At 44.2% G+C, this 27,202-nt stretch overlaps 1 protein-coding gene across 3 annotated transcripts in view; it reads right to left on the reverse strand.

Moving 5' to 3' along the window:
- Positions 1 to 54: 54 nt before the first annotated feature.
- Positions 55 to 27,202, reverse strand: part of LOC126533458 (ras-related protein Rab-32B-like) — a 29,027-nt gene continuing 1,879 nt past the window's right edge. The window contains exons 3-9 of one of the 3 annotated variants that reach the window (XM_050180628.3): positions 25,748 to 25,780; positions 25,047 to 25,143; positions 24,920 to 24,976; positions 24,822 to 24,854; positions 23,937 to 23,964; positions 20,265 to 20,448; positions 55 to 9,959 (exon numbers count right to left, since the gene is read on the reverse strand). In XM_050180628.3, the coding sequence (XP_050036585.1) occupies positions 9,823 to 9,959; positions 20,265 to 20,448; positions 23,937 to 23,964; positions 24,822 to 24,854; positions 24,920 to 24,976; positions 25,047 to 25,143; positions 25,748 to 25,780 (569 nt within the window). In that variant the 3' untranslated portion in view covers positions 55 to 9,822. Of the gene's footprint in view, positions 9,960 to 17,202; positions 17,329 to 18,397; positions 18,948 to 20,264; positions 20,449 to 23,936; positions 23,965 to 24,821; positions 24,855 to 24,919; positions 24,977 to 25,046; positions 25,144 to 25,747; positions 25,781 to 27,202 lie in introns of those variants that run through there. The other 2 variants (XM_055071922.2, XM_055071923.2) reach the window with 2 other exon arrangements.

Consider the following 27,202-nt stretch of genomic DNA (forward strand, 5'->3'; position numbering starts at 1 on the left):
CTTGCGGCCAAAGTATCCTTGATAAGCCGTAGTAACAACAGTGTCTGCAATGACTTCACGTGGAAACTTTATTCAAATGTCAACACTGGCTCACTCAATTCTGTTGGCACACAAAAAAGAGTACCAACAATGCAAAACATCCTTGTACAATCTCTAGCAGTCCTTTCCTGTTCATCACAAGCTTTCATTTGAGGAATAATGGCTTAAAAAATGAGCAAAACTTCTACAAGCTACTCTTGTTCAGCCAATAAATGTGTGTAAAAGGACGTGTAAGCAAGACAAAAAATTACTTTCAATAAACATAACATTTGCTGCACTACTGTGTGGCTAAAGAAACAGCAATGTAGAAAAAGAAATGACTTCACAGTGTAACATTTCCTTATGAGGGATGGCAAAATGACAACTGCAACTGTTCTTGTCAGGATGCTGCACATCAAACTATACACAGAATCTAACAATACACACATTACTTTTCTTTATCTACAATGAAACACTATTTGTTAACAATGAAGCTGCACGTAAATTGCAGTGTATGCAAAAAGAAAAAAAGAAATGACATGGGAGATTTCAGTAACTGATTCCCTTAAGGCACATTCAACTGGTCTTTTGAGAGCTGACAGTGCTTTCAAATACATTTATAAAGCTGTATTATACAGACCATGTTTATGGTCATGATAAAGATTAGTTACACCGTTAAACAGCCTTTGAAACTTCGCAGGTATAAACGACCAGTTGAATGTGCCATTAATAGAATTTCCGCAGACAGCACTTATCGGGCATTTTCGCAAGGCTCTTTTCCTTTCCCAGTCTACTACTTCTCACCCTCGATCAGCTGATGTGAATGCTCTGGCTGAAACTTGTACTCTCCATGCCGTGGTCTGAAGGTGCTTTTTTTAACCACAGCTGTATACTGCACCGATTTCGAAAAGCACAACACTTTCATTTTTAACTTGTCATTGCCGTCACACCCACTCTGCCATTCCTACCAGATGTCATTCAGCACAGCCTGGGGAATCTGTTCAGCTAGGGGCAAACACATCCAGCCCAGTTCTTAGCTTGCAACAGTTGAGCCCAGTATAAGGCGCACATGTAGTACTAGTTGGAGCACTTGGCTTGAAGACTTAAAGGGGCACTAAAGAGAAAAATTACCCAAGTTGCACTAGCAATTTAACCTACTACAACACCAAAAAATCTCACTCTTACTGTAAAAAGCGATTTGGTAAGACTGAAATGACTTGAAGAGAAAAGACGGCTGGTGATACTACTGCCCTGAAGTTGTGACGCTCGTGTAAAATCACGGATTTTGACAGCATCTGCTTGGGCCTTGTTTATTTCTTATCGACAAAACTGGACTATGCTGTATACTAAAAGAGCCAATGACTGAACTTAGCAAGTTTCGAGTTCTTTCACTCAGCTACAGTGGCCCAAATACAAAAATTTACTTTGAAATCCACGAGGTCACAATGACATACTGGGATGTGGTTTTGGCATTAAATTCAAGAAATGGAACTACGACTTCTAATAATTAAGTTAGTTTTCAAGGAATACCCGATCAGTTGAAACAGATCTAGCATTTCTCTATAAAGTCCCATTAAGCACTGGTTCAATATCTCAAACCACCAGGACACTTTTCTCATGTCGCATAAAAATCATTTGAGATGCATGCTAACGAACGGAGACATTCAGCCCATTCTTTCGCATTCAAGTGTTTTTCGCAGTAAAACTCAGTTGCACACGCCACGTGAAAATGTACCTGCAATGCATTAAAGTGATAAATGCTCACATGTGACGTTACACCACAACTACCACCACTATCATGTAGTGCTATGACTGTAAAGCAGGTGGCATGTGGTAGAATGAGACATCCGATGCAGGTGTGAAAGATGGCTGCCCACTACTGAAAATTGTTGGATACGACAAACCGTACATCAACCCACACGCGAAATCGTACAAAGTGTTTCCTGCTTAAAAGTATTTGGCAAGAAATATGTTCCCAAGAAATACAATGGATACTCATTCCACACTGTCGTCAATGGATGGCAGTTACACATCTATTATCCTCAGGTATAGAAGCATGAAATTATCAGCGCAGTAGTTCACGTGTGTAACAACTGAACATGGCAGGCAAATTTTTCCGCCACACATGAATAATCCAAGTTTCCAAACACAGTGCATTAAAGCAGGGTCATAAAGTGGGGTCACAGTACAAGAACCGAAATTTTTGATCGAACGGTACATTTTGAGACTATTGCGATTTTGTGCTCTGCTATCGTTCAAAATAACACAAGCAATGCACTTGCACTGCAAACTCTAGAAAATCAACAATCTATGCTCATGGGCCCACCACACTAGTAAAAACGACCGACGCTTTCAACTTTTTGAGGAATACCCCAGCACCACATACCTGCCACAGTTCGAGCGCATGCTTCATGGCCTTTCGAAGTCGCCGGACCTGCATCTAGAATGCCACAAAAAGCTTGCAGCAGCCAATGCAACAACTTGCTGTAAGCAGTGCTAAACTCTGGATTGGAAGAACATGCCACCTCGTGATGCCTAGAGGTAAGGGCCTTGAAGTGCAGGGGGTGTGCACCGTACATTGATGTTCTCACATTTAGTGAGAGCTCGCTGTGCCAAACTATACTAGAGTGGTATCTCCTGGTACTGTTTTCTGCAACAGCAACTGCGAGACCACACTCGATAAGCTTGACGAAAACTTCAACGTACTGAGTGTGACATAAATAGGTGCTCTAGCTATACAAGAAGACTACAGTAATCCTGCTGAACCACTGGCTCACTCACGCTAAAATTTTGCTTTGATGTAGCATTTTGCAGCGAGTTTACCTAAACACCAATTTATGGGCATTAGAAATTGTTGATGAAACTGGCCAGTACTAAGAGGGTGTCCGCATGCCACTCAAGACATAGGTCCACTGCAATGGAATGGTGGTGCCATCTATAACAGCTACGGTGAACAGTGTTCACAATGTAGCATCACATTCTATTGCAGTGGAATCTAACATTTTTGAGTGACATCGCTACAGACGACATCTACTCGAATTTATTGACAACTGGTAAGCTAGTCCCCATAAACGTAGTATTAAAAATCTCATTGCTAAATGCTAACCCTGTGCAAAGTCTGAGGGCAAAATCGAATGCAGTTTAGCAGGAAGTCCTGTATAACTTGCACTCCTATTTATCCAACTTTCAGTACATCTAATCAGGCAACACTGGTCGGCTGCATCAAGCTGTAACAGTTCTGCCTATGGTACCAGCCGCTATTTTCTTTCTTTAACACTTGTAAAATTAACCGCAATGTTTTATACTCTTGAGTGGCAAGAAAATGTTGCTGGGATTGACCAAAACCTAACGAGGTGATCATGTTATTTAAGCTGCAGGAGCAACTGCAATGCCCGCAAGAGTGACTTCCTCATGTATCTTGGATCAAGCTGATTGGTGCACTCTGCCACTGGATCCCTTCTGAATTCGCCCGTTGCGATTTCAGTTGCCATTTCATGTTGTCATGACAACACTTCCATTACAGAAGCTCAGTCAAAAAGAGCTGCTGAAGCTAGTAAAAAAAAAATGGCCGCATTAAGTGTTTTTGGCATTATGAAGACTATAATGAAAACCATGTGCTACTTTCCAAACAATAGTTTTTCCAAAGCAAGCGAGGTCACTGCAGCATTAATGCAGAACAGTAAACTTTCACCCAGAGGCTTACAGTAACAGTGTAAATATTAACCTTTATTGAAATCTGGCTAGTGTTCAACTGAACACGTTTATTTTCTTGTACTGTGTTCCCCACTTTATACTCAATTTACCTTTATAATCAAAAAGCCGCAGTCACACACAGATATGGAAGAAGGTTTGCGGAACAAGAGCAGTTTGCGCACAAACATATGCAAGGACTCCAGTAATGAGAGGACAAATGTCGAAGGCATGCCAGCACACCTCCAATGGAAAGTGAGGCAAACAAATGCAAATGCACCAAATGCCAGCATTTGGCAGCCATGACATGCAGTGATCAATGACAAGGTAAACAACACTTGTAAAACAAAACAATACTATAAAAAACATTCCCCGAAGCTGAAAACAAATCGGCACGCATTGACGGCCGCAAAAACACAGGCCGTTCAGCTCGGGTAAACTGCACACCACCACCACCAATACCACCACCAGAAAACAAAAAGAGAACGCTCGATCATACAACATTTGATGAGATTACACTGCTAGTGTACTTCGCCATTACAATGTCATGGTACACACAAACACTGTGTGTGCCACTGACACAAACGTGCATCTGCTTCAAGGAGAGGACAAGTCCTGGCCAGTGAACAAGCATTGCACTGTACACAGCAGTACCAGTAAAACCACATTAGCATGCGATCACAATCTGGTTGTGCAACGACATTACACCGTTGAAGCATGTGCTTTTGTGAGCATGCAAAGAGAGTAACAAACTACTAAATGAAAGTTCTGTAACTTCCACTACAACGAAGCACAGCTAGCAGCCTTAATTAATCAACACTGTTGGGGCCAAAACTGTCGCAAATGAATAAGGGCAGCCATGCAGCCATTCACCATCTGCTGTAAATTAAGTCTACGAAAAAGTCAGTCAAAGCCAGGGCAAAATTTTGTGTGCCAGGACCATATACCATGCTTTTTTTTTAATTGCATTGTGCAGTCTTGTCTGAATCAAAGACACAAAATAGCATCATCAGCCAGAACAGAGAAACAAGACACGACAGAACTCGTGTTGTTTCATCTCTCTACCTTGTCTTGCAGTCTTAACCTTGACAAGGGGCCTCTTTGATTCGTCGTCCTGAATAGCACAGAATTGCCCGGAAAACCATGCACACGAACAAAGACTGGCTGAAAGCAGCATCTCAGATAGGTCTGGGCAGTCAGGAACGACAAATTGAAGATGCCAAATGTTACACAAACTGACTGGCCTGCCCTTCCACACATATTAAGCCTTGCTTCACTGTGTAGAAAGACACAGACTCTTTGGAACTGTGCTCCGTGCCAAAATTATGCAATGTGTCAAGTCACAAGTAAAGACCCAAGGTTTTCTTGCCTGCTTTGGCAGTTGGCAACGAACAAAACAGAAGCTTTATATTTGTTTGCAATGAAGTTATATCAGCCCAGGAAGAAGCAGAACACCGCATATCACTAGTGCTGTTCGGCAGCACTTTAATTTTGTGTAGGCAGCGCACGAAAATTAGGGTCAAATATAAGAGAGAGACACACGTTGCCCTGTAAAGGGTGTCTCAGTCTTTGTCCTCATTTCTCGTGCCCTACCCAACACCACACCTTGCAATGTCCCCAGCTCAACCAAACCACTATGCTTGCGACTTCCATTGAAAGCCGTTTAGAGTAGGGAGCCTTCCCACAAACGCCTGTCTCTTGCTTTAGGGTGGTGCCAACCTCGGAAAGGGCATGCTGCCGCCCCCTAAATATGCTTGCCGAACCTTTAGCTATGCGAGAATCAAAATGGCGTTTTATAATGAGGTCACCCAGATTGCCCCCGATTGTTGGTGGTGTGCAAGTAATAGAATTTTTTTCCATAAGCTCTGCCCGCATCAACCAAACTATATAGTGTATGTGAGCTCTACACACAACACATTTACTGCATAATTGAACAGACTAATAGGAACATTCTTTGTTACTAAACACTTCAAAAGACACTTTTTTTTTACGTTCAAGTAGAAGGACAGTGCTGAATAAACTTCTCATTTTAGTGCAAGATAACACTACCGAGCATGCACCACTGTACTCCACAATTGCTTGCGTTCAATGTTTTGTAGGATGCACTTTTGTAACAAAAAATATTTGACGCACTCAATGGTAGTCTGCCAAATTTGGTGGCAAAGAGTGGCAGAATTTGTGGAGGTGTCACCACCCTAAAATTGCGCTGTGTATGGAGGCTCCCCAAATCTGAGCTGTTAACAGCTCCATTTGGCTGCTCATCACAAACTGAACAGAATGGCCTTGGCATCACGCAGATTCATATTCCTTCAGAACAAGCAACACGAAGAGCAAATGGCTGCTCAACATTTAAACTACTTACTGCTTACATCCACTCAAGATTGCAAAAAACAACAAAAAAGCAATTCCTGAGAAACGTATTCATGTGCGTTCAAAATAGTGGCCTGAGCAGACACTAAGCAATATCTTTCAGCACCATACAGCACAATCCCATGGCTTAGTCGCCACGTTCACAGAAGCAGCTATTGCCAATGTGTTGATGGGATGTTAACACTACAGTTTTGCAGCAAATCTGTTTGCAATGAGCAAATGTTCAGCCAGAAGACTCTCCTGTGCAGTGAAAAAGGCACTGCATTGGATATTGGCCCTGAAGATCCTTGCACAAAGTGCTCGGGCAATGTCCAAACTTTGAATAGTACAACATACACATTACAGCTAACATACATAGTAGCTACTCTTTAAAGCAAGGAACATTGTACAAAAAACAGTGTCTTGCACAGGTAGTTTGACAAATGCACGTCACTTAATAAAGCATGCATGGAATGTCATTATGGATGAGCAATACTATGGAACAGTCATTCTCATTAACACTTGGCGTGAACTTTAAGCTGCATTTGGTACAGACACTTGGCGGCAATCAACGCACCCCAAAATATAGTAAACCCAAAAAGTGACCATAACAAATGTTGCGCCATTTTCGCACTGCATTCAATGCTGGGATAATGAAAGACAATGCAAGTTAACAATTTCATGCAAGTGTCGAAAATAATATTTGGAATGAGTGGGCCTTACTTTGACATTACGAAGCTACAGCTGCTTTACAAAGATCACCATAGTCCCTGGCAATTTCACGCACTGAAAGCTCAGTACAAAAGGGATGTCGTGCTCTGGCCCCCACCCAAACACAGCTTCCATAGCCTTGCACGGATCAGCAGAACACGAGGAAACCAATGATGGCGCTGAAGCACGACTGCTCTTCTGAAAGCAGCCAACAGTAGATAACTGGCGATGAGGAACAAAAGCCACGTGAATGGTGCTCTTTACCCTGTGTCCATTGGCTTCACCAGTAGAGCTTCCTACAGAAATTCTTAGTGGGTGCTCTGGCGCTACTGTCTGTTGGAGCTGTAAGCATGGTGGTTCCGACAACGAGGAAATGATGATTAGTACATGGATTTGCCTGAACTTTGTCCTTATGGCTTCAGTTGGCTCTGCGACTTGGCAAGCCGACCATATTCAACAAAATCTTGTACTATAAATGCCACAATTCAGTGATTATGCGTGTGCACAGACCCTTACTGCCTTCTGTGTTTACAAATACAACAGAAATGTTTCGAAATGCAGACCAATAAATGTGGACAAAGCACAGTCTAAACAGCATAGTTTGCCTAGGACAAGCATAAAGCCACAAGATTGTGCGAAGTCATAAACCGATGATCAGGCAAATGTTTGTACTAGTAGTACTAATCCTAGTTCCTGTGGCAGCAGAATGATCACAGCGTCAAAGTTCCCTCTAGTAACTTTAGTAGGAAACTTGAAGGTTGCGCCAAACAAAAGTGAACTAATGAAAGCCCATTTGAGCAATAGACATTGATACTAAGCCCCGCCCAGGCTCCACTTGCAACAAAACTGCAAATACCTTAAAGCTGGACATAAATAATTTTCCAAGAATGCTTTGTCCATAAGCATACTTTGGAATGTGGCCAAAACAGCAGCAGCTGCTGTAAGTTCACCAGCAAGAGGTAACACGGCAAGCTCCTTTTTAAGGAAATAAACAGTAATAAAAATGCGGCCACTTGCCCATGACTCAAATATAAAGTCTTTTTCAAACTTAGTCCTTTACAGTAAAGATTCTTCCTTCACACTGGGCTTCACTAAAATTCTCATCAGCCAATTGTCCAATCCAACAGAAAACAGAGATCAAGAACCAGGAACTCGAAAAGAACCCAGTATTTGTTGGACGACTTTTCTGTATAAGACAAGCATCTACAAGCTTCAGTTCCTCGCACAGATGAGCTGGACACCCATGGTTCTTGACAGACGTGGGCTGCCACCAGTACACAGTGCAGGACCTCTTCAGGTGTTGACACCACATGCTTTCACATCACAGGTTTTTGAGAACAGCATCACCAGTCACAAACCGGTGCAACTCTCGAACCAAGCCAGAAAAGCAAGACACAAAATAAAATTATGCATCGCAGTGCTAACCCCTGAGCCACAGTGTCATGACGCCGCTTAACATTGTTTGTCTACTGTTTGGTACATGCAAATTCGTTTGAAGCACTGTGAATATTCTATACTCCAAACGCACGTGCAAATTGTGCTCATTCGAGAGATGGAGAGAGACGCTGCATAAAAAATTTTGTGCACTATCTGTCACAGCAACAGCACACTCAAATAGTGTGCCGAAAATTCCTCACTTTGCAATCACTCAAATGTGTTCCTTTCCCGTAAAGGGTGCATGAACCTTGTGCCAAGGATAAACGTTTAGTTGACGTTTCCAGCTATGGCAGTTTCATTCACTATAAATGAGACCGCATTGAGAATGACTCTGCCACATCACAGACAGTGAGCCACCTGGTGGCAGTGTTTTGAAGCATAGAAAAGTAATCTGTTCATTCCACATGGTGTCCTGACCTAAAGGGCGCATGCCTTACACCGTACACAGAAATGATAACTGCCATGAATGAAATCCAACACTAAGCCATGACACCTGCCTAAAAGGTGGAATGCTTATGCTTGTTCCCTTCGCAATACGATATTAATTTACAACTTTACAATACAAAAGATGGGCACGAAATCGAGGCCAGCCACAAGCATGGTCAAGTGTAGACTGTGTAATCACAATGTTCGTGTTGTTACGACACCTGCCAGCCGTAAGGTACAGTGCTCCCTTGCAAAGTAAGCCCATGTGAAAGAGAACTGAAAAAGAAAGGCCCAACACACTAAGGCACACCCTACAAATGCCACCGAATATTACAGGCTTTGCATAGTTAAAGCTGCTTCCATCAGACCATGCTGTCTGCTCAAATACTGTTCGGCAACTTATGACTGTGTCAATTATGCGCGGTCTGCTCTCACAGACAAGTGACCTGGCGTAGCTAATAGTGTAATGACATATTGTACAACAAAAGTAGTCACTTGTTTAGTGAAAGCCCTTGTGACATGAGTGACAGTTACGCACAGTTACGATATTGGAGACCAAAAGTATTTGACGAAAAAAAAGAAAAAAAGACTACTGAACACTAACATTTAGTCAGTGAGCAAACAAATTTGCACAGCTGCAGTCATTCATCACACCGAACATCAGCCATGCAAGGGAAAACATCCATTCAATGACTCCAGCCAACACAGTGTTTTAGTTCAACTAGTAAAGTTGAACTAGAATGAGTGGAAAAAACATCACTCTACTTCCAAGCCAAATGAGCTGCTGCATCCCTTGGCAGCCACCTTGCAGCTGCTTACCTAATACCTTTGTTCTGAACACATCCATAGAGAAAAATTAAATTGTGGGGTCTAACATTTAGAAACTACACAGTAAGTTATCCGGGACACCACAATGGAGGACTCCAGATGAACTCTGGCCACCTGCGGTTCCTTAATGAGCACCCAGATGCATGGTACACTAGTGTTTTCACATTCCAACCGCCAACACAAAGCTGTTGCCACAGCTGGGTATCGAACCCACGACCTCATACTTAGCAGCACAATACCATAGCCACCGAGACACCACATCGGTCCCCGAAGAAGAAAACTTGCGTATACTGCTGGATCAGCGGCTGATCAAATAGCTCGGCTAAAACACCTTGCCGCTGGTCCAGTGTCTCCCTCTGCTGGTCAGTGGCAGCAAGGCTTACGGCCAGGCTGTGTTGCGTGAGGGCCAAGGCGCTTCAGTGACTGGTCACGGGGTCCAGGCAGGTGGCAGTCCTCTCGCTGAGCCAGCACTTCCTCCACCAAACACAGCATGGCTTCGTCTGCAAGAGGATTCACTTCGTGCTGAGCGAAGTAAAGACCAATGCCACTAACTTCTACAGGTTACTAATCACACATATTTTGGCCCACAGGTTTGGCCGTGACAAAGCAGGTTGGAGGGTGTATCAAGGTGCAGACTGCATACTGTATTCTAAAGGCACATTAAGCAATATAGAGGAAGCACGAAAAAAAAAAAGGGGGGGGGGGACACATGAAAGGTAACAACCCTAAACATTTGCAAGGATGGAACATTGGTGCCTTATTTTGCATAACATAGGAAGAACCACAATTAAATTATCTGGCAATCGTGCCAACAGCACACAACAAAAATACATAACCATTCCAGTGAAATAGAAATATTTTAATACGAAGGCTCAATTTTGAATAATGATATGCAGATGCACTTTTTGGCAAGTTTCTTTACTTAAACCCAGTGGAACATTGTAATCATATTGCAAGCAGTTAAAAAAAAAAAACTAGAAGGCCATTACAGTAAAAGCCAGTTTACACGACCCTTGTTAATTTCAAACTGCCTTGTCTCACAAACGTGTGTGTTATTACGCAGCATCAAATGTCCATTAATTCAGGGGCATTTGGCCCTGTGTCACTATGCATTTGTCATCGAGCAATAAGCTCGGGGTAAGTACTGCAAAAGTAATGGCAAATGAGCAAGGCTAAATGTGCGCCAGCATTTTGCATGGCTGTTTCTTTACAGCAGTTCTTGCCACATCAAAGTAATGAAACTGGCTAATAAATGCATTTGCACATCATTATTCGATATTTGATTTATTATTTGAAGTTAAGCATTCAATTTAAAAATTTTGACAATGACATACCCCTAGAATTGAACCCTAGTTCTTCTAGCCACATGCAGCATGAACGCAGACAGGACCTCTCGGGGCAGCTTTCCTCTCCTCCGACGACCCCCTTCGGGAATTGCTGGACACGAGCACATACCTTGTGTTGCTTTCCTTCAAATTCTAAGCTGAAGAGCAGTGCCAGTGCTCATGTGTGGTCCTAATACACCGGGCAAACCACACCCATCAAAGGCTAACGCAGGCATATTGCCCTACACTCATCGAACGAGATTTCCTCCCTCTGCGGTGAGTCACTCCCCTCCTGCAACGATGTGCTAGCAGTAACTGTTCTATGTACACTCAAACTCTGTCATAACGAACAGGCTGCCAAAAGATAGTTCAATACTACAACCAAACTCGTGTGTACCACACCTAAAACTAGCGGTGCCTGAATACCGAAGCAGCCCTATTAGACCTAATGGTCTAGGCAGTGTGGCCACGACGAAAATTCGCCCTTGGACGATGTGGCAACGCTCCGTTCAGCTTGGTACTTTCCTAGCTTTGTTCACAAATATAAGTTGAAAGCTCATGCTGTGTAAATAAAAGCGGTTAACCTATATATGAATAAGTAAGCTTTGCTTATTTGCTCTGTAGAGGTTTGAGCAGCCAGCCACTGCAAAATGCTTGCAGCTAATATGTTCCTATGGGTGGCTCATCAGTGATCGGTCCCGAGAATGTGCGTTCTGGTTAGATCGATGGCTGTTGAAGTGGCGGGGAGTTCATCGCCGTGTATCCAACGCAATCTGCGTGCCTATTGGCGACCCAGTTTCCACTTATGCTTCTGCACTTCATGAAGCACTGTTTATGTTGCCATTCCCTCCATCTGCGTCGCAATTATCATTTCAATCAGTCCTGTTGACTTTGCTGAACTATGTACCGACAAAGGCAGCCCTGGCAGGCATGGCTTCTTCATGCGCTGTGTGCGTCATCCCTGCAGCAGGCCAACAACGAGGAGCGCATGCAGTGACAAAAGTCCGCTACCGCATCATCCACGGCGGCTTGTGCGTGCTCACCGCTCTTTTTGCACCGAAAACGAAGTGAAATGCTCGTTTAGACAGCAATGAGCACGAGGGGCTCCACGGTGCATGCGACATGTGGCACTCTGTGGGTATCTGTGCCGAATATATTGAATACTAAAAAAAATTTAATAGTAGATAGTCGATTCACGAATCAAATTATTCAAACGATCACTAATTCAATTTGGCAATATTTGAATATTTGCACACCCCTACTTAAAACAAATTTTTGTGATGCGTTCACTACAGAGATTTGTTATCCCTAGTGGAGAAAAGCCAAGGCGGAATTCCATTTATTGAAAACATGTAGTAGGCCGTAGTTCTTGCCTGTGCCTTAAAGGGCCCCTCACCAGGTCTGATAATTTTGAGCTGACAAGCGCAGAGCATACAATGCGCGCTAACAATCATGTTTGCAAAGAATTACATCACTACATGCCGCAGAAAGGTCCGAAATTCCAACCCGAACGCCGTTTTCTCTTTTCCTAGTGGCGACCGCGCTCCAAGCGGATGATGACATACCCGTGTCCCTGCATCTACATACTCGTGTCCGCAGTTTGACGTCACTCATGGCGACACCCAAGTTCGAGAATTATTCAAGGCAACATCTGTTATTGATTTTATCTGTTGCTTGAATTGACGAATTGAAGTTTAGAGAAATAATAAAACACACAAATGGAATGCCTGCGTGTTTTTTGTTTTAATTTGCACCGAAGCAAGAGAGATGTACTTCCGCTTCGTCTGCTTGTTCCCACGGTCATGCAGTCACGTGCGCAGGTACCAAAACTATGCCGTTTTCTACCATGTTCTAGTGCGTGATCATGCTCTGCGATCCACTTGTTCTGCCTCAGTATTCGTGTAGCACTGAATTATACCATTACTCATGTGTCCTTGTGCGTAGCGCACAAAATGGTGCGCTGCGCGAAATGAGACAACAGCTCGCGCACGACGCCGCCAGCGAAAATTGAAGGTCACTTCGCAAATTCCAAAGTGTGTTTGGCAAAAGCCTGTGCCCATTCGACTTACTATGCCATGTCTTTTTTCTTTATGTTAGTTATGTTAGCCCGCCGAATGCGCATTTGCTCATTCTTCTGGCGTTTAGTATCGGGGGAATCCACATTCTTGGGGCGCTTCTCCGAAACGCTTGTCGTGGAATTATCACCGGGCCGCTTGGGAGCCATCTGACTAACTCGACTGCTGCAACGAGACGTCTGACGAAGGAGCGTTGCCGCGAGTGCCCCTGTGCCATCACGTGATTGCTGAGAGAGTGTGAGGGGGAGAGGCCACAGCTGGCACCGTTCCAGGGCACGGACGGACAGACAAAGGCCGCGAGTATGAGCCATTAAAGGCTTTTGCCTTAAAATGAGCAGCACCGGAAAAAAAAAGACAACAACAACAAAGCAAGGAAAAAAAAATGAAGGCGAGACCGGTGACATATGCATCACGCAATCCTCGAGGTCCAGTATGGGAGAACACAGGAAAGGAATTTCGCTTGGAGAGGCTACACGGGGCGAGTGGAGAGAGTGTTTCGCTTGGCAGTGGAGCCTGCATACTAAAATCATGGATTTGCGGCACTGAAATGTCTCTATCTCGGCTATCAATGAGCCAATTTGAGACATTTTTGCAGCAGAACGCTCCCTAGAGGACATGTAACCACTTTCGGCGTATAACCAAAATTTGCTATGGGACCTGGTGACGGGCCCTTAAAAGTGTTTGTTAGCATCACTAAGAATGGCATCCTCGTTGCACAAGATAGTGTAGATAGGCTCCAGTCCATTTCTCCTAATGTTGACACTGCAGGCTCAGCCCATCCATTGCGAGTGTGAGTCCTGAAGCGTTGGGCAGGGCCCTTCACCTGACAACACCCCCCCCCCCACCTCCCTGCCCCGAGCTCAATATATACGACGTCCAGGGGCCGTATTCTGTAGCGGTTCGCTTTGGAACCGGTTCGGTCTGGCTGTTGCCATTGGTCGGCGCTTCATTGTCGTCATGCCTGGTGGGCGGGACGACAAATTTTGTTGACGTCACACAGGTTGTCAATTATCTGGAAAGGAACCGGTTCCCTGCTACGAGAGGAACCGCGGAGAAGTGGTTCGCTCGAGGGTCGCGCGCGGTGGCGAGCATGATGTTGAGGGTTGCTAGGGCAACCGTGGCTGCCGGCTAGTCTCGCGCCAGCTCACGAGCCGGCACCTAGACAAGACGAGACAGAGACGGAAATGGTGGTTCCTTTGGTTGTGCTAGGTTGTGCTGCTGGCGAGCACCGAAAGACAACGACGCGATGAGAGGCAACGACGCGACACGTTCGGCATGGCCGAAGAAAGAGTTTCGAAGGCATTTTAGGCTCTCCAAAGACATAGTGCGACGTCTTTGCGATGAGCTGGAAGAACATCTCGGACCTTAAAGATTTCGTGGTGTCGACACTACGATGAAAGTGCTGTGCGCGCTGCGGTTTTTTGCCACCAGGAGCTTTCAACAGTGCGTCGGGAATGAAGAAGCGATTGCACTGTCACAGCCTTCGGTCAACCGGATCATTACAGCCGTCGCCAAGGCCATTACGGTTGTGGGCAAAGAAAAAGGATGGGTTAGATTCCCATCCACGGTGCAACAGAAAGCCGCCGTCAGCTGTGCTGGCCCAACACACACAACGCCTTTGCTAGGTAGGGGTGCTCCTCGACAAATGAAACGAGTATTTCGCGCTGCCTCGCTGAAACATGAGAACCCAGCCGCCTGTCCTTGTGCAACGACATCGTTTTGGTTTCGGCGCGCGAACAAGTCCAAAACGTAAACAAAGAGAGGCAAGTTGTTGCATAACGTATGGCACACCACCTAGCGACTAAATAAGAAAACAACACAAATAAAATTACAACTCCCAGTAGCCGTCTGCGCCGCAAGCTCACATTTATTACTGAAAATTATATTTGCAAGTGTTCTATACAAACCAATGTTTTTTTTATCAAACCATCAACATCCTTCTATTGCTATACCGTCCCCCAAGTACGAACATAAATGATGACGTGTTCTTCCGGCAGACCGCCGCTCGTTGATTGGTTCCCCTCGCGCTGCCCCGTTCCACCCTTTCTTCGAGTGACGTAATCCAGACGTAACAGCCAGACCGAACCGGTTCCAAAGCGAACCGCTACAGAATACGGCCCCAGTTCGATACGAGTCGGACCATCCTGACATGGTCGTGTTTGAAGCGCTTCCTTGACATATGCAGCTGTGTTCAGCCACCCCACAATGAGGTGGGAGGGTCGGCCTGGTAGGAAGGAGGGAGTAGAATAATCAGCTCTATACAGGTTTGTTATAATATTTGGGTTTGACCGCATTTATCCTTGGTGCTAGGGCATTTCTTTGCTGCACTGCTTGCAACTGGGCGAGTGTACAATGTGGGGGAAGTCACAGCCCTGAAGCTCAACCATAAGGCCCGGCTAGGCCTAACATGTTTTAGTCAGTGCTGGCAAATTGGTATGGCCAGCCACCTCTTTTTTCCTCTTTCTTTGCAAATAAGCATGCTCCCTTAGAATCAGCGGCCACTTCACTTTCTACCTTGATAGTCTCTCCATCAAATTTCAGTAACTGAGCAATTTCCACTTTCTTTTCTGATGGGGACGATTCTTAGGGGCTTGTGGGAGAAGAAAACAGCCTACTGGGCTCAGCAACTGCACTCATGGCAGGAACAGTTTGTTTCCTTGGAATGGATTCAACATCTTGCAGTCGTCCTGTGCTCCAATTTCTTGAATTTTTTTTTCTTCTCCTCTTTGAGAGTAATCGTGAAGGTGACTCCTGCGCATCACCTGCTGTATTAGGGCTGACATCGGGCACGTACCGAGGGGGCACGTACCGACCATCTTCGGGGGGTGGGGGGCGAAATTAAGCGGCATGCCCCCCAGCCTCTCCCCGCCCACACCACCAATCCTCACACACATTCCTAAAGCACCACCAAATCAATGGTGAGACTTGACAGCTATACGGTGGTCAACATTTTGCTGCCTTTATCACTCCTTTTGGATGACGGTATTTATTGGCTTCCCCTGGGGTGTGAAGGCCAGTTTTCTCATCAATTTGGTGCCTGCACGATTAACTCGAGATGCGTTCAGTTGTCACCATCTATTCAATGGTCAAGTGCATGGCTGTTGCTTCGTTAGTTCAATCTTCTTTGTTTAGACCGATCCAGAGACCAGGAAAGGGATTCAGCTTGTAGTCAGCTGGTCTGTACGCTCGTGGAACAAGCTGGTGTGCTTATGTAGGCGTTTTTCCAACCTTCCGCGGTGGGCGCAGTACGTCTAGAACCGTAGCATCCGGCACTCTGCGCGGCTGTATGAGACTGGCAGCCACGCATCATTATGCAACTTCTGAAATAACAATACAAGTTGGTTTTGGCACTTCCCTTCGCAGAGCAGTAAACAAGGGATCCAAAATAACTGTGATTGTTCTGCAAATATATATTTCCCTATAATTCTTCCAGAGCTAATAATTAATAACAAATTAAGTCTCCAGTGAAGCCCCGCACATTCCCTCATAACCACCAACCACTGTTCCTCTGCGAGGCTGCAAATAATTTGTACTTCAAGCTTTTCCCGTTACCCAAATGAGGTGATAACCAGAAAAATAAAATGATTAGCTGGTAATTCTATATGTTTTCCCTTGCCTATTGTAGTGGAATGGCAAAAGCCCAATTCTTTATTGAAGTGAAATAACATGCTTGCTTCGCTGCAACTATTTATTGTCGAGTTTCACTTCAGTTGGCAGTGAAATTTCATGAGTAAAACGGGTTCAGCAGTGAAATGAAGTGCAGACTTTTGAAGATTTAATTAATCATGGAGTTTTACGTGCCAAAACCATGTTCTGATAATTAGGTGCGCCGTAGTGGGGGACTCCAGAAATTTGGACCACTTGGGGTTCTTTAATGTGCACCTAAGTCTAAGTAGACAGGTGCTTTCGCATTTCGTCTCCATCAAAATGCGGCCGCTATGGCCGGGGTTCGATCCCGTGACCTCGTGCTTAGCAGCCCAACACCACAGCAAATAAGCAACCATGGCGGGCAGACTTTTGAAGAGTGAAATGCTCAGACTCCATACACTTTGTCCATTTCTGTTGCCACCTCATTGCTTCAGTCGATGAAAAGACTCTTCAAGGACAGCAGACACTCCAGAGGTATCAAGTACAGCAACACATTGAAAAGGCTGCATGACGACGATTTTGTTTGCTTCTGTGATTGGCTGGTGGGGTAACCCAACCCCGTGTGGTCCGTGCGCCTTGGTTGCCAACTGCTGTTTTTTTTTTAAGTTGTATGCTACTATAGAAATCTACTATAGGGGCAGGCCTTCGTCCTGCAATGGACATAAAACAGGCTGATGATGATGATGACAGAAATCTTTATTTTGCACTTTAGTTTGTTTACTTGTTCTTGGCAGTGTTCTTCCTGTGCTTCTTTCCTGCGCAAGTCCATTCGATGTGGTTCCTCGTTTGCCAAGTAAAAGATGTGCACCTCAAAGGCGTACCTGTGAGATACACCTTACTTCATTTATGTTTTGCGGGTTTACGCGTCTTTATGACGAATGGAGGGCGTTATTCACATTTATACTAGTAAAGGTACCCCCCTCTTTGCAAGCAAGCGGAGTGCAAAGTCGCCTTTTCCTCAACTGATCTCTTTTCAACAGAAACCTGCTCCTCACTCTTTTCTGGACGCTTTATTTCGTAATATAGCATGTTTGCACATGCTGCTGCTATTGGCCAATCGCCGACGTCAATCAGGAAACGTGTTTGGATCAGTGCGCTTTTTCCCACTGTTACTGTGTATACGTATTGACAAAGTTTAATAAACAGGCTGAAGTAAGCGAAAATGTGCTTTCGAATTTAAAAAATAATTATGTGCCTCCAATAGAAGCAGACTATTGTCTGCGCACGCTCGGCTGGGGCCGCCTGCGTAGGAATTAAAGCTTTGGCCACCCTGCTTATCAATGTTGTAGCCGTTGAGTCTCACTAGTTTCGGCTAGTTTTGAACGCTCCAACTAGCCTCAAACCACACCAAACTTAAGGTCAGACCACACACACGGCTGCCAGCATGTGCTCACTCCTGGTTAGATGCCTTGGCAGACTTATTGACAGTGCTTCAAAATGAGCAAGTTAGATGTGGCTACAATCCATCGGTCAAGCTGGTGAGGCAGAAAGCCGGTCTGTACCACATAGCACAGTCAGACTGGAGCATATGAGCTTGAGCAGGCACTCAAGCCCTGTTGCGCACAAAGCAAACACCGCGCATACGCACTACAGTTGCATGTAGGTGCGGTCTGCTACGTAGTGAAGCAAGTGTGAATACCGCGACTGCCACGGAGTGGCGCAACGAGTCCCCTGGCTAAGCACACTGCGGCTCGCCGAGGACAACTGCGTTCGGCCTACACTTGCCATGCCGTAGGCACCAAGATCGAAAGTAGTGGCATCTATATTAACATCCAAATTCTAATTTCAATTACTAGCCACGGCGACCTTCGGTAGGTGGACTGTTGTGGGCATGCCCTGCTCTGCCGTAGCCTTCGCAGTCCAAGGCATTGAAGAAGGGGCGGAAACACTGCGAAGGGCATGTTTGATTGCCAATAACTCCGATTCTGATGAACGCATTGAAGTTCTTTTTGTGGCAAAGTATTTCTGAAATGGCCTATTTTAATTTCGAATGCATTTCTCCACTTTGATAAAAGGTGGTTCAGGGCCCCACAGTCAGAGGTACCCATGCATACAGAATAATCGAACAGCACAAACATCTCCAAGTTCGAAATTGAAGGGCAGTCGTACTTGATCCTAAACAGTATAATGCGAAATTACTTGCCTAGCTGGTAAATTGACAAAAAGAATGCTTTCCGTTTTCATTGTGCAAACATATTTCTACAACAATTAACTGTGTGTGCCTTGTCACCCAACAAATTCAAGAGGGAAGCTCAACCAATGTGTGTTGTTTATTTGGCTCAACACTAATTAGTTGCCGCGCTGTCTCTTTAAAAAGATTGGGTGAACTGAGCATCCAAAGCTTAACGCAACAACACTTCGGCCTGCTCATGCCTCACTGTTTGATCACTGGAATGTCTGCAGACCCATCAGGTAGATGGCTGGCACTGTTAAAGGTAAACTGCAACAAAATTTCAAAACCAAAAAAGACCAATTTAATATAGTGTAGATACAGAAGAGCCTCCGTGCAAAATTTTATGTACTAAGTGCAAGTGGAAGCACTGAAAAAAGCCAGCATGAATTGCATTTGTGATACTGAAATCGAAAAATTAAGGGGGGGGGGCATAAAGAAAGAAGGAAAACAGTCACCATTACAGCTCGTGCGAAATGATGCATGACCTTGAATGTGTGCCTCCTCGGCATGACCTTTGAAGGTGGCAGCCGTGATTACCCATAGCACTATGTACGAGAAATCTCGGACATGGCGTGCTGGGACTTAAGTCAAAGCGACAACCACCAGGTGCATGTGTCATCTGCTTAGGTGCTGTTTAGAGCTTGCTAATAAGAAAATGATACCATTACCAACCCTGCAGCTTTGCCAAGATAGCGTCTGTGGTATATACTACTCATCCATAACCAATTTAGCTGAAGTGAAACTTCATTGAAATTTTTAACCCTTTTAGTGTTGTTGTATTTTTCTCGGATATTATAGAATGAACACAATGTAGTTCACCATTGGGGATAACAATGGTTTATCTTTGATTGCACAGAAATGAAAAAAGGACACGGATAGTGGAAAATGCTCTTTGTGGTCCTCACATTCCTATCTGACAAAAATGCAGAAGCAAACCACGACACTGAAGGGGTTACATGCAACCACGGTGCCAGATATATATATGTGCTCTTCAGGTAAGGACACTTCTCGGCTTACTTGCGAGAAGCAATTGACCAGATAAAATAGCAACGGCACATGATCATCAGCCTGGTGACAGCAGCGGATACCCATCAGTGGGAAGACACAACTTCACTTAGAAAGCAGGCGAGAGCTGGCGCGGACAGATAACAGACAACACAAGCAAACAGGGAACAGCGTCTGCGTCTGGCGTTGCATCACCATATCTGCTCCAGTGAGGCGATGCCCTCTCCCCAAGCTCTCTCCTCATCAGGGTGACCTACTTTTGCGTGACATTCAATCACTTCGGATTACCTGCGAAGGATCGGTTGCTATACCAACGGGAGATAGAACCAATAAAACCTTTTCTGCCTTGAAGCTGTATCGTCGCGCCAATAGGTATCTGCTGCTGTCATCGGGCCGATGGACACGTGCTATTGCCACTTTATCTGGTCAATCACGTCTCGCGAGTGTCCTCACCTAAGGAGCATATATCTACACTGTCACTGCAACACAACAACATCAGTAGCACTGCCACTTGTCGGCCTACTAGTGAACCCAATGCAGATGGTGCAGAGTGGACATCCTGCTTTTCTTTTCACTCACTTATGTTGATGTTCTCCTTGGCTGAAGTTGGGAACCAGCCAGCGAATCCATGCTCCTGGCAGAAGGCGCTGAGAAACCGAGCATTGGGAGGCTGGAGTCCCAGGTCACACTTGTTGGCCACCAGCAGCACTGGCAGGGGCCGCCCATTTGGCTGCTCCACCTTGGCAGTAATGTCGGCCTTCCACTGCGCAGCAAGGCAACTACTCTAGCCAAAATCGTTGCATACTCTGTTGCTCGTTAGAGTGGCACCTCAGCTACCTTACACAAGACGCCGCATTCTCAATAGCCCTATCTCGCAAGTTTTCACGATATCTTTATGCAAATCAGAACAGAACCTGAATGTCATTTCCTTTCTTCAGTTTGGTTCAGTAGTGAGAAAAAAAAGAAGTCAAGTTCTCAGTTAAGGTTGGTCACTTTCTCTGGTGCTTTCCATCCAAGCAATGCTATCTCATTAGTAAATGAAAAAGAGTTTGCTGCCATTTTATAAGTGGCAGCACCATTAGGCTTTCAACGTGGAGTGTCGGCATGTAATACACTTGCAAGAAATTGGCAATTGTTAAACAGTTCTCCGGTGATGAAAAACTGACACACAATCACTGAAATGAAGATGCACTTCCTAGCTGGGCAGTCACCATTTAATCACACTGGTACGAAAACTGGAATAGGTCCAATAAAAATGAGATTGCCTCCGAGATACGCCGCCACAATGCAACTTTTTCACATTGCATCATCAAAGATGAAACAGTGCAAGTGCTCGTTTTATTTAGCTCTCTGTCCTGTGTATGCAATGTTTAATCCTCCACAATTGGGCTATATTCCAGACTGCAAAAAGACTAAAATAGTAATAATAAAGAGAAAAGCTTAAGAGTGCAAGCACTATCGGCACCAGTGGCCAAGTCACGCGAGTTCCCTTCTAGATCACCCGATTCCTCTTCGGTTCCTGCAAGTGGCGAGGGTGGAGGTCTCCGCCACCGCTCTGGTTTTCCCGCACGTGGTTAGCCAACCATGTTTCTGCCATGGCAGACATCGCAGCCGCCCGTACCCAGCTGGCAAGTTGGAATGCCTCTTTATTTAGTGCATTCTCTTCAAAGGAAAACCCTCGGCGATGTCTACCATAGCTAGTTGGTCTGCTTAGAGTGTTAGTAATAGATGTATACTGATCAATGTGCATTTTTCCCTCGAGCTTAAACCGCGCTGCGGTTAATGGGCAGGTTTGAACCAACCACGGTGCACCGAGGTGTCCTGTCATCCCTACACACTATATTGGAACATCTTACAAAGACTTTCGTCTTTCTTTCCCAAACATACTCGTAAGAACAGATACTAAAATGGGCTTAGCCAAAGAGCACAGGCATGATACCCACGGAATGTTTGTCAATTTGGGCACCTCCTAAATGACCTCCAACAGGGAGTCATTAAAGCGCAACGTGAGAAAGAGAAATTATGGATTAGATGCAAGTAAATGAATTAAGCTTGCAAGGAAGCGATTGCCTACTATAGTGATAATTATGATGATTCTAGTTGATAATTATGCTTAAAAGCAATTAAAGGTTCTGATGCAGGCTGCATTGCTCGTTTTTCTTTGACATTTGATCTTGACCACACCACTGCAAGTCAGCTTTTACTAATGGCTTTAACCATCACCAAACAAAAACAGTGGAAGAACTGCGCTTAACACCTTTGCTGTAAAAGATTAGCTTCAGAGAGTTACCTTTGTTTGTATGGTGACATATATGGCAAAGGATGAATTTATTTAACATTCATATTTCCTTTCTTTTTTTTTTCCTGCCCAGATACAGGAATGACTCGCTAAGCAATCACCTCGATTTGCGAACATTTCACAGAACAAAGTGGCTCGCTCATGAATCACATTCACACAGAGAATTCCTAGAGTGAACACAACTCTTCTGAACGATCCAACCACGTCTGTGTGCAGGCGCACCTGCACATTTACCAGTCATTCAGGTTCCCGAGCCGTTGCTTTCCCCTCACCCTACCTAGACGGTGCCATTGCATACCTCAAAAATGTGCCGAATAAAAGGCAGAGGCTTGTGGCTTTGGATGAATTCTACCATTCTGGATATACAAGAAAGAGCCAGGACAGAGACGGGAGAAAGTTTTGCACCATGGCGACTTTCGTTCATCTAGCCGAGGAGCGATTCAGACTAGAGCACTGCACTGGCCTGGTTTTTCGGCTCGGACCAAGCCCCTGCCCAATGTTTGAATGCCGAGCGCAGCTCGAACCCGACTCCAAGCGCAGGCCTGCTTGACTGGGCCCGGCCCACCACAGGAACTCTGCGTGTACAGTGCTCGGCGATTAAAATGCGATTATCAGCCTGCATAGCAGCCGGCACTTTTCGTGCCACAAGCAAGCACTGGGTGATCACTGGGGTGGCCAAATGCAGTCATAATGCGTCACAAAGGCCCTCGCTTTCATTGTATGCCACAGGGAAAAAGTGCCGGCCGCAATCCCAGCAGGCTATCACGTTTGAATCACCGAGCAACAACATCCCCAAGCAACATTTTTAGGGCATGTACAGTGGTACATGCCTGAAATATGTTGTTACTTAGGTGGTATATAATATGTTACAATAAAACTGCAGTGACAACAAACACCGACCCTGTGGAGACAACGAAGAATATTGTGACTGCAGTTAATGTGGAAGCCATCGATGTGTACTGCAGTGCCATGCAATAAATGAAAAGCAGTAAATAGCATAATTGGAATGAAATAATCTTAGCGAGAGCGAAAGCATAGTGTTATCACAAAAGCAGTAACAGTCAAATTGTATCAATAGCGATTTTTAGAATCTTTACTTTTGCACCAACAAGGCTTGTTTGTTAAAGAAACAAAACAAAATTAAAAACATCAGTCTCTTTTTTTTTTGCTAATGTATTTAAAAGCCACCTTTTCCAGCTTTGCAAAGAATGCCTTGGATCTATGCAGTACGCCCGTGTGTGCTCAAAGGCCTGGCCCAGGCCCACCATAATATACCCTACTCGGCCCTGCCCGTACGATTGGTCGGGTGCGGCCTTCCAGGTAAACCCAGGCACGTGCATTACTCCAATTCAGATTAAACTCGGACGTATTTCTAAAAGTGCAGACAAGTGTACTATACACTAGTGTAAATAGCCTTCTTCACCTGCCACCTATTTCTTGTTCTTTTTCGTATGCCTAACCAAGGCCACAGACCAAATTAATGAGCTTCCACATAGAAAACAGTTGGGGAAACAAGTCTCGCAAAGCCTCATGTCTCAAAGAACAAAACAACAAATGGAACGAATTATGTTCATTCTGCATAGCATTAGCCTGACAACCACAACTGCTTCTCCAGACGAGGCATATTGGGCTTCACTTCTTTTCAAGTCCTAAAAAACATGGGAAAATCTTGCTATGACACATTTAAACTGCAGAAATAATAGCAATCTAGAGCGGGGCCATGCATTGAAACAAAACCTCATATGCGCAGATCATCTAATAATTGCACCTGCATTTGACAACATGTGCAGATCATCGAATAATTGCAGCGGCACGTGACAACAAGAACATTCCATGTAGGTGTACTGGCTGGAAGAACAAAGCATGAACCATCTGTCAATCTAAAGTTAAACAAACCAGCCACAGCTGTGGCCACCTGTTGCACATAGCAGAGAGAAAAAGGAAATACAAACCTTCAGCACAGAGTGCAGGGTCGTTGGCCTGAAAAAAATGAAAAGGAAAACAGAGAAAAAGTCAGACAAAGCCCAACCAGTCACATTGAAAGGGGAAATGTTTAATGTGTGCTATGCAGGAGATTCGTGGCCACATCCAAGTTGCTCGTTTTACTGCAATGCCTGCGGCGATGCAAATTTCTGCCAAATAGCAAGATTTTTTTTGTTCATTTCCCTGTGCCTTACACGAAATGCTATCGAGAAAACTTTCTCTTTTTTTTGCAGATACTGCAATTTCAGTGCTTGAGCTGGACTACTTGAAGAGGTGGACATCGCTTGTATGAGAAATAAAAAATGCACAAGTAATCAAATATGTGTTCAGAAAATTTTACTAAATAAGTTACGGTACATACTGTAATTTACATTTTGTAGCCGTTTGTTGCCCCTTCATGGCTGGGGTTGCGCTGCGTGGTGCCCGCATCCGCTGAGTGGAGGGATAGCGACCCGATTTTGTGTTCCACTACCGTGGAGACTCTCCATTAAAATATCTGAACTGTAGTGTAAGGACCACTCTTGCATGTTTCTTTCATCTGTCGTACATTTAGTTTTCTTTTTCCTGAACCAGACACAGTGGCACTATCTTGGAAGCGCGCGCGCATCAGTACGAAACTAGATATGAGATGGAAAACAAAGATAGGAATGTGAGGACCGTATTACGTGTACCATTTGTCATTATGTGTGTTAGACTGTCATGTTCGTTTTATAATATCCAAGAAGCCTCCCCTCAATGAAAAGGTTAACAAACTAAGAAAATTTCGTGAGTTTGCAAGTATGCTATAGTTCTAAGACCAAGCGGTAAACTTCGAGACAGAGGAGCAGGTGTCAAGCACACCCCTGTACACTCACCTTGACAAGTCGTAGACAATCACAGCAGCAGTGCTAAAAGGGGGAGGTGAGAAGGCAATCAGGAAGTGAACAAAACATCAGCAAGTGGCTGGACTTACGCATACTTGTAGTACACCCGTGTCATGTATCCAAAGCGTTCGTGTCCAGCGATGTCCCTAGAGCAAACAAGGTTAAATGTAGTGACCCCTATTGCCTACTTGCACCATTTGTTGTACCAGAACTTACCACAGCTGCAGGGTTATGTGCTTATTGCTATTCCAGACAAGGTGCTTCAGGGCAAAGTCAACTCCAATGGTGATCTTATAGGCTGGATCGAACACACCTGCCAAAGACAACACCACAGTGAAACACATCTGGTTCAGAAAGTGTGGTATGAAGAATAGCAGCGAAGCAACAATGCTGCTATGATTTTGCAACAGTATTGTTAGCATAAACAGGAATAAAGTGTTAATAAATAAATTAAAGAAACAATGGGGCAAGTTTAGGTGACAGTACTTGGAAATACAGGATGAAATAGCCTCAGGAAGGGTATTGTAATAGTTTTGATTAACACGTAGAGTTAACTGGCCTAAAGCATCACTGGGGCCATAAGCGACACTGTGGAGAAGGGTTCCAGATTAATTTTGACCACCAAGAATTATTTTATGCGTACCCAAAATTCAGCTTATTCCGGGCCACCACAAATGACCTTGTGCTTAACAGTACATCACCACAGCACAGCACCATATAGTCATTTAGCCTCCAAGGTAAGTTCAAAGCGCGAGCACTGGAAATCAGTCGTAAACAAGAAAAAAGGAACAGCATCTACAATATTGTGTGCTAAACATAAGGCTCAACCTTAGAATCATGTGAACACAGCGTACAATGGCATATCATATGTTCGAAACAGAAAGAAAAGAAAGGAAGGAATCAAAGTGTACACATACCTTCTGTGTAACGCCGAATCAATGAGGTCTTTCCTGTAATAAACAAGGATTACTACTCCTGCACTGCCCTGTTCATTCAATAACATTTTTACAAACAAACGAGAGCTCCAAATTTAAAGATACTATTGCACATCCATTTCAACAATACTCTCATCACTCATGGGCACAAATAAAACTATGCTGTAGGGGTCTGCAAATATTCAAAATATTCAAATAATGAATCGAATAGTGTTCTATTCAATGTGGTCTGCAAATTTCAAAAGTTCAACTGCACCCACTTAAACATAAAATTGGAGCAAAAATATGGTAAATCGCCACCCCTGCAGGTATAGTATAGACACAATACGTCAGAACTTGTGTAGTGGAGCAGGCTACGTTGCTTAAGAGGAAGCTTTAGCTCGGGTGCTCCTATCTAAATACATGTAAAAGGAGAATTCGTCTTTCTCGGCAACCACAGCACCAAATTTGACGGGGTTTGTTGCATTTAAAAGAAAAACTTAAAATCTAGTGACTGTTGGTTTCAAATTTTCGAGTTAGGTCGTCAATTTTTTATTAAAAATTGGCAAAAATCGAAAATTTTCAGAAAACGAAACTATCAAGTTTACAACTCTGTTACTCAACCACTGAAAATGATAATACAATTCTGTGAATTGCATCTAATAGTACATCTAAAGCGGACAAAATTGATATGTTACAAATGAATATAAAAAAAATTTAATCATAGGGAAATGCAACTTTTGCAAAACCCTTGTAACCAACGTAACAAATTCACGTAGGATGTAAAATGACATATTCAATTTGTCCGCTTTGAATGATCTAATGGATGCCGTTTACGGAACCGCGATATCAGTTCTTGATGCAGAGCTATGAATTTGTAAACTTCGTGCTTCTATTTTTTTCAAACGGTCGAATATTTGAAAATCGTTTTAAGAAAATTCAAGCCCTGAATCGAAATTCCGCTTCCAACAGTCACTAGAATTTAACTTTCTCTTTCAAATGCCACAAATTTTATCAAAATCGGTCCAGGGGTTATCTCATAAAAACGTTTTTGCGTTTTACATGTATTTGAATAGGCCGCGTCGGAGTTGGGCCCGAGCTAAAGCTTCCTCTTAAGTAGCCATACATTACAGCCAACTATACAGTGATCATTCGTACTCTCTGAAGAGTCTCCATTTGAATACCCCTTAATGCTCCATTTGTGCTTTTAATAAACAATGCTTCATAACGTACTATGCAATGACAGAAACTTGCAAACTTTCAGAATATTAGGAGGTGAACATTACTTTATAATAATTGTTCGGAAACTGTTTGATTCTGGCACTATCCTCACAGTCCTACTGCGCTGAAAATGAACAAGAAAAAAAAAATGAACACACGAGAAATACTGGAAGATATCAGAGACAATGTACTCGAAGTCCATAATGATCGGCACCCAAGTCTTTAAGCACTGCCTCT

This window comes from Dermacentor andersoni, chromosome 7, assembly GCF_023375885.2.
Source record: "Dermacentor andersoni chromosome 7, qqDerAnde1_hic_scaffold, whole genome shotgun sequence".
NCBI lineage: Eukaryota > Metazoa > Arthropoda > Arachnida > Ixodida > Ixodidae > Dermacentor > Dermacentor andersoni.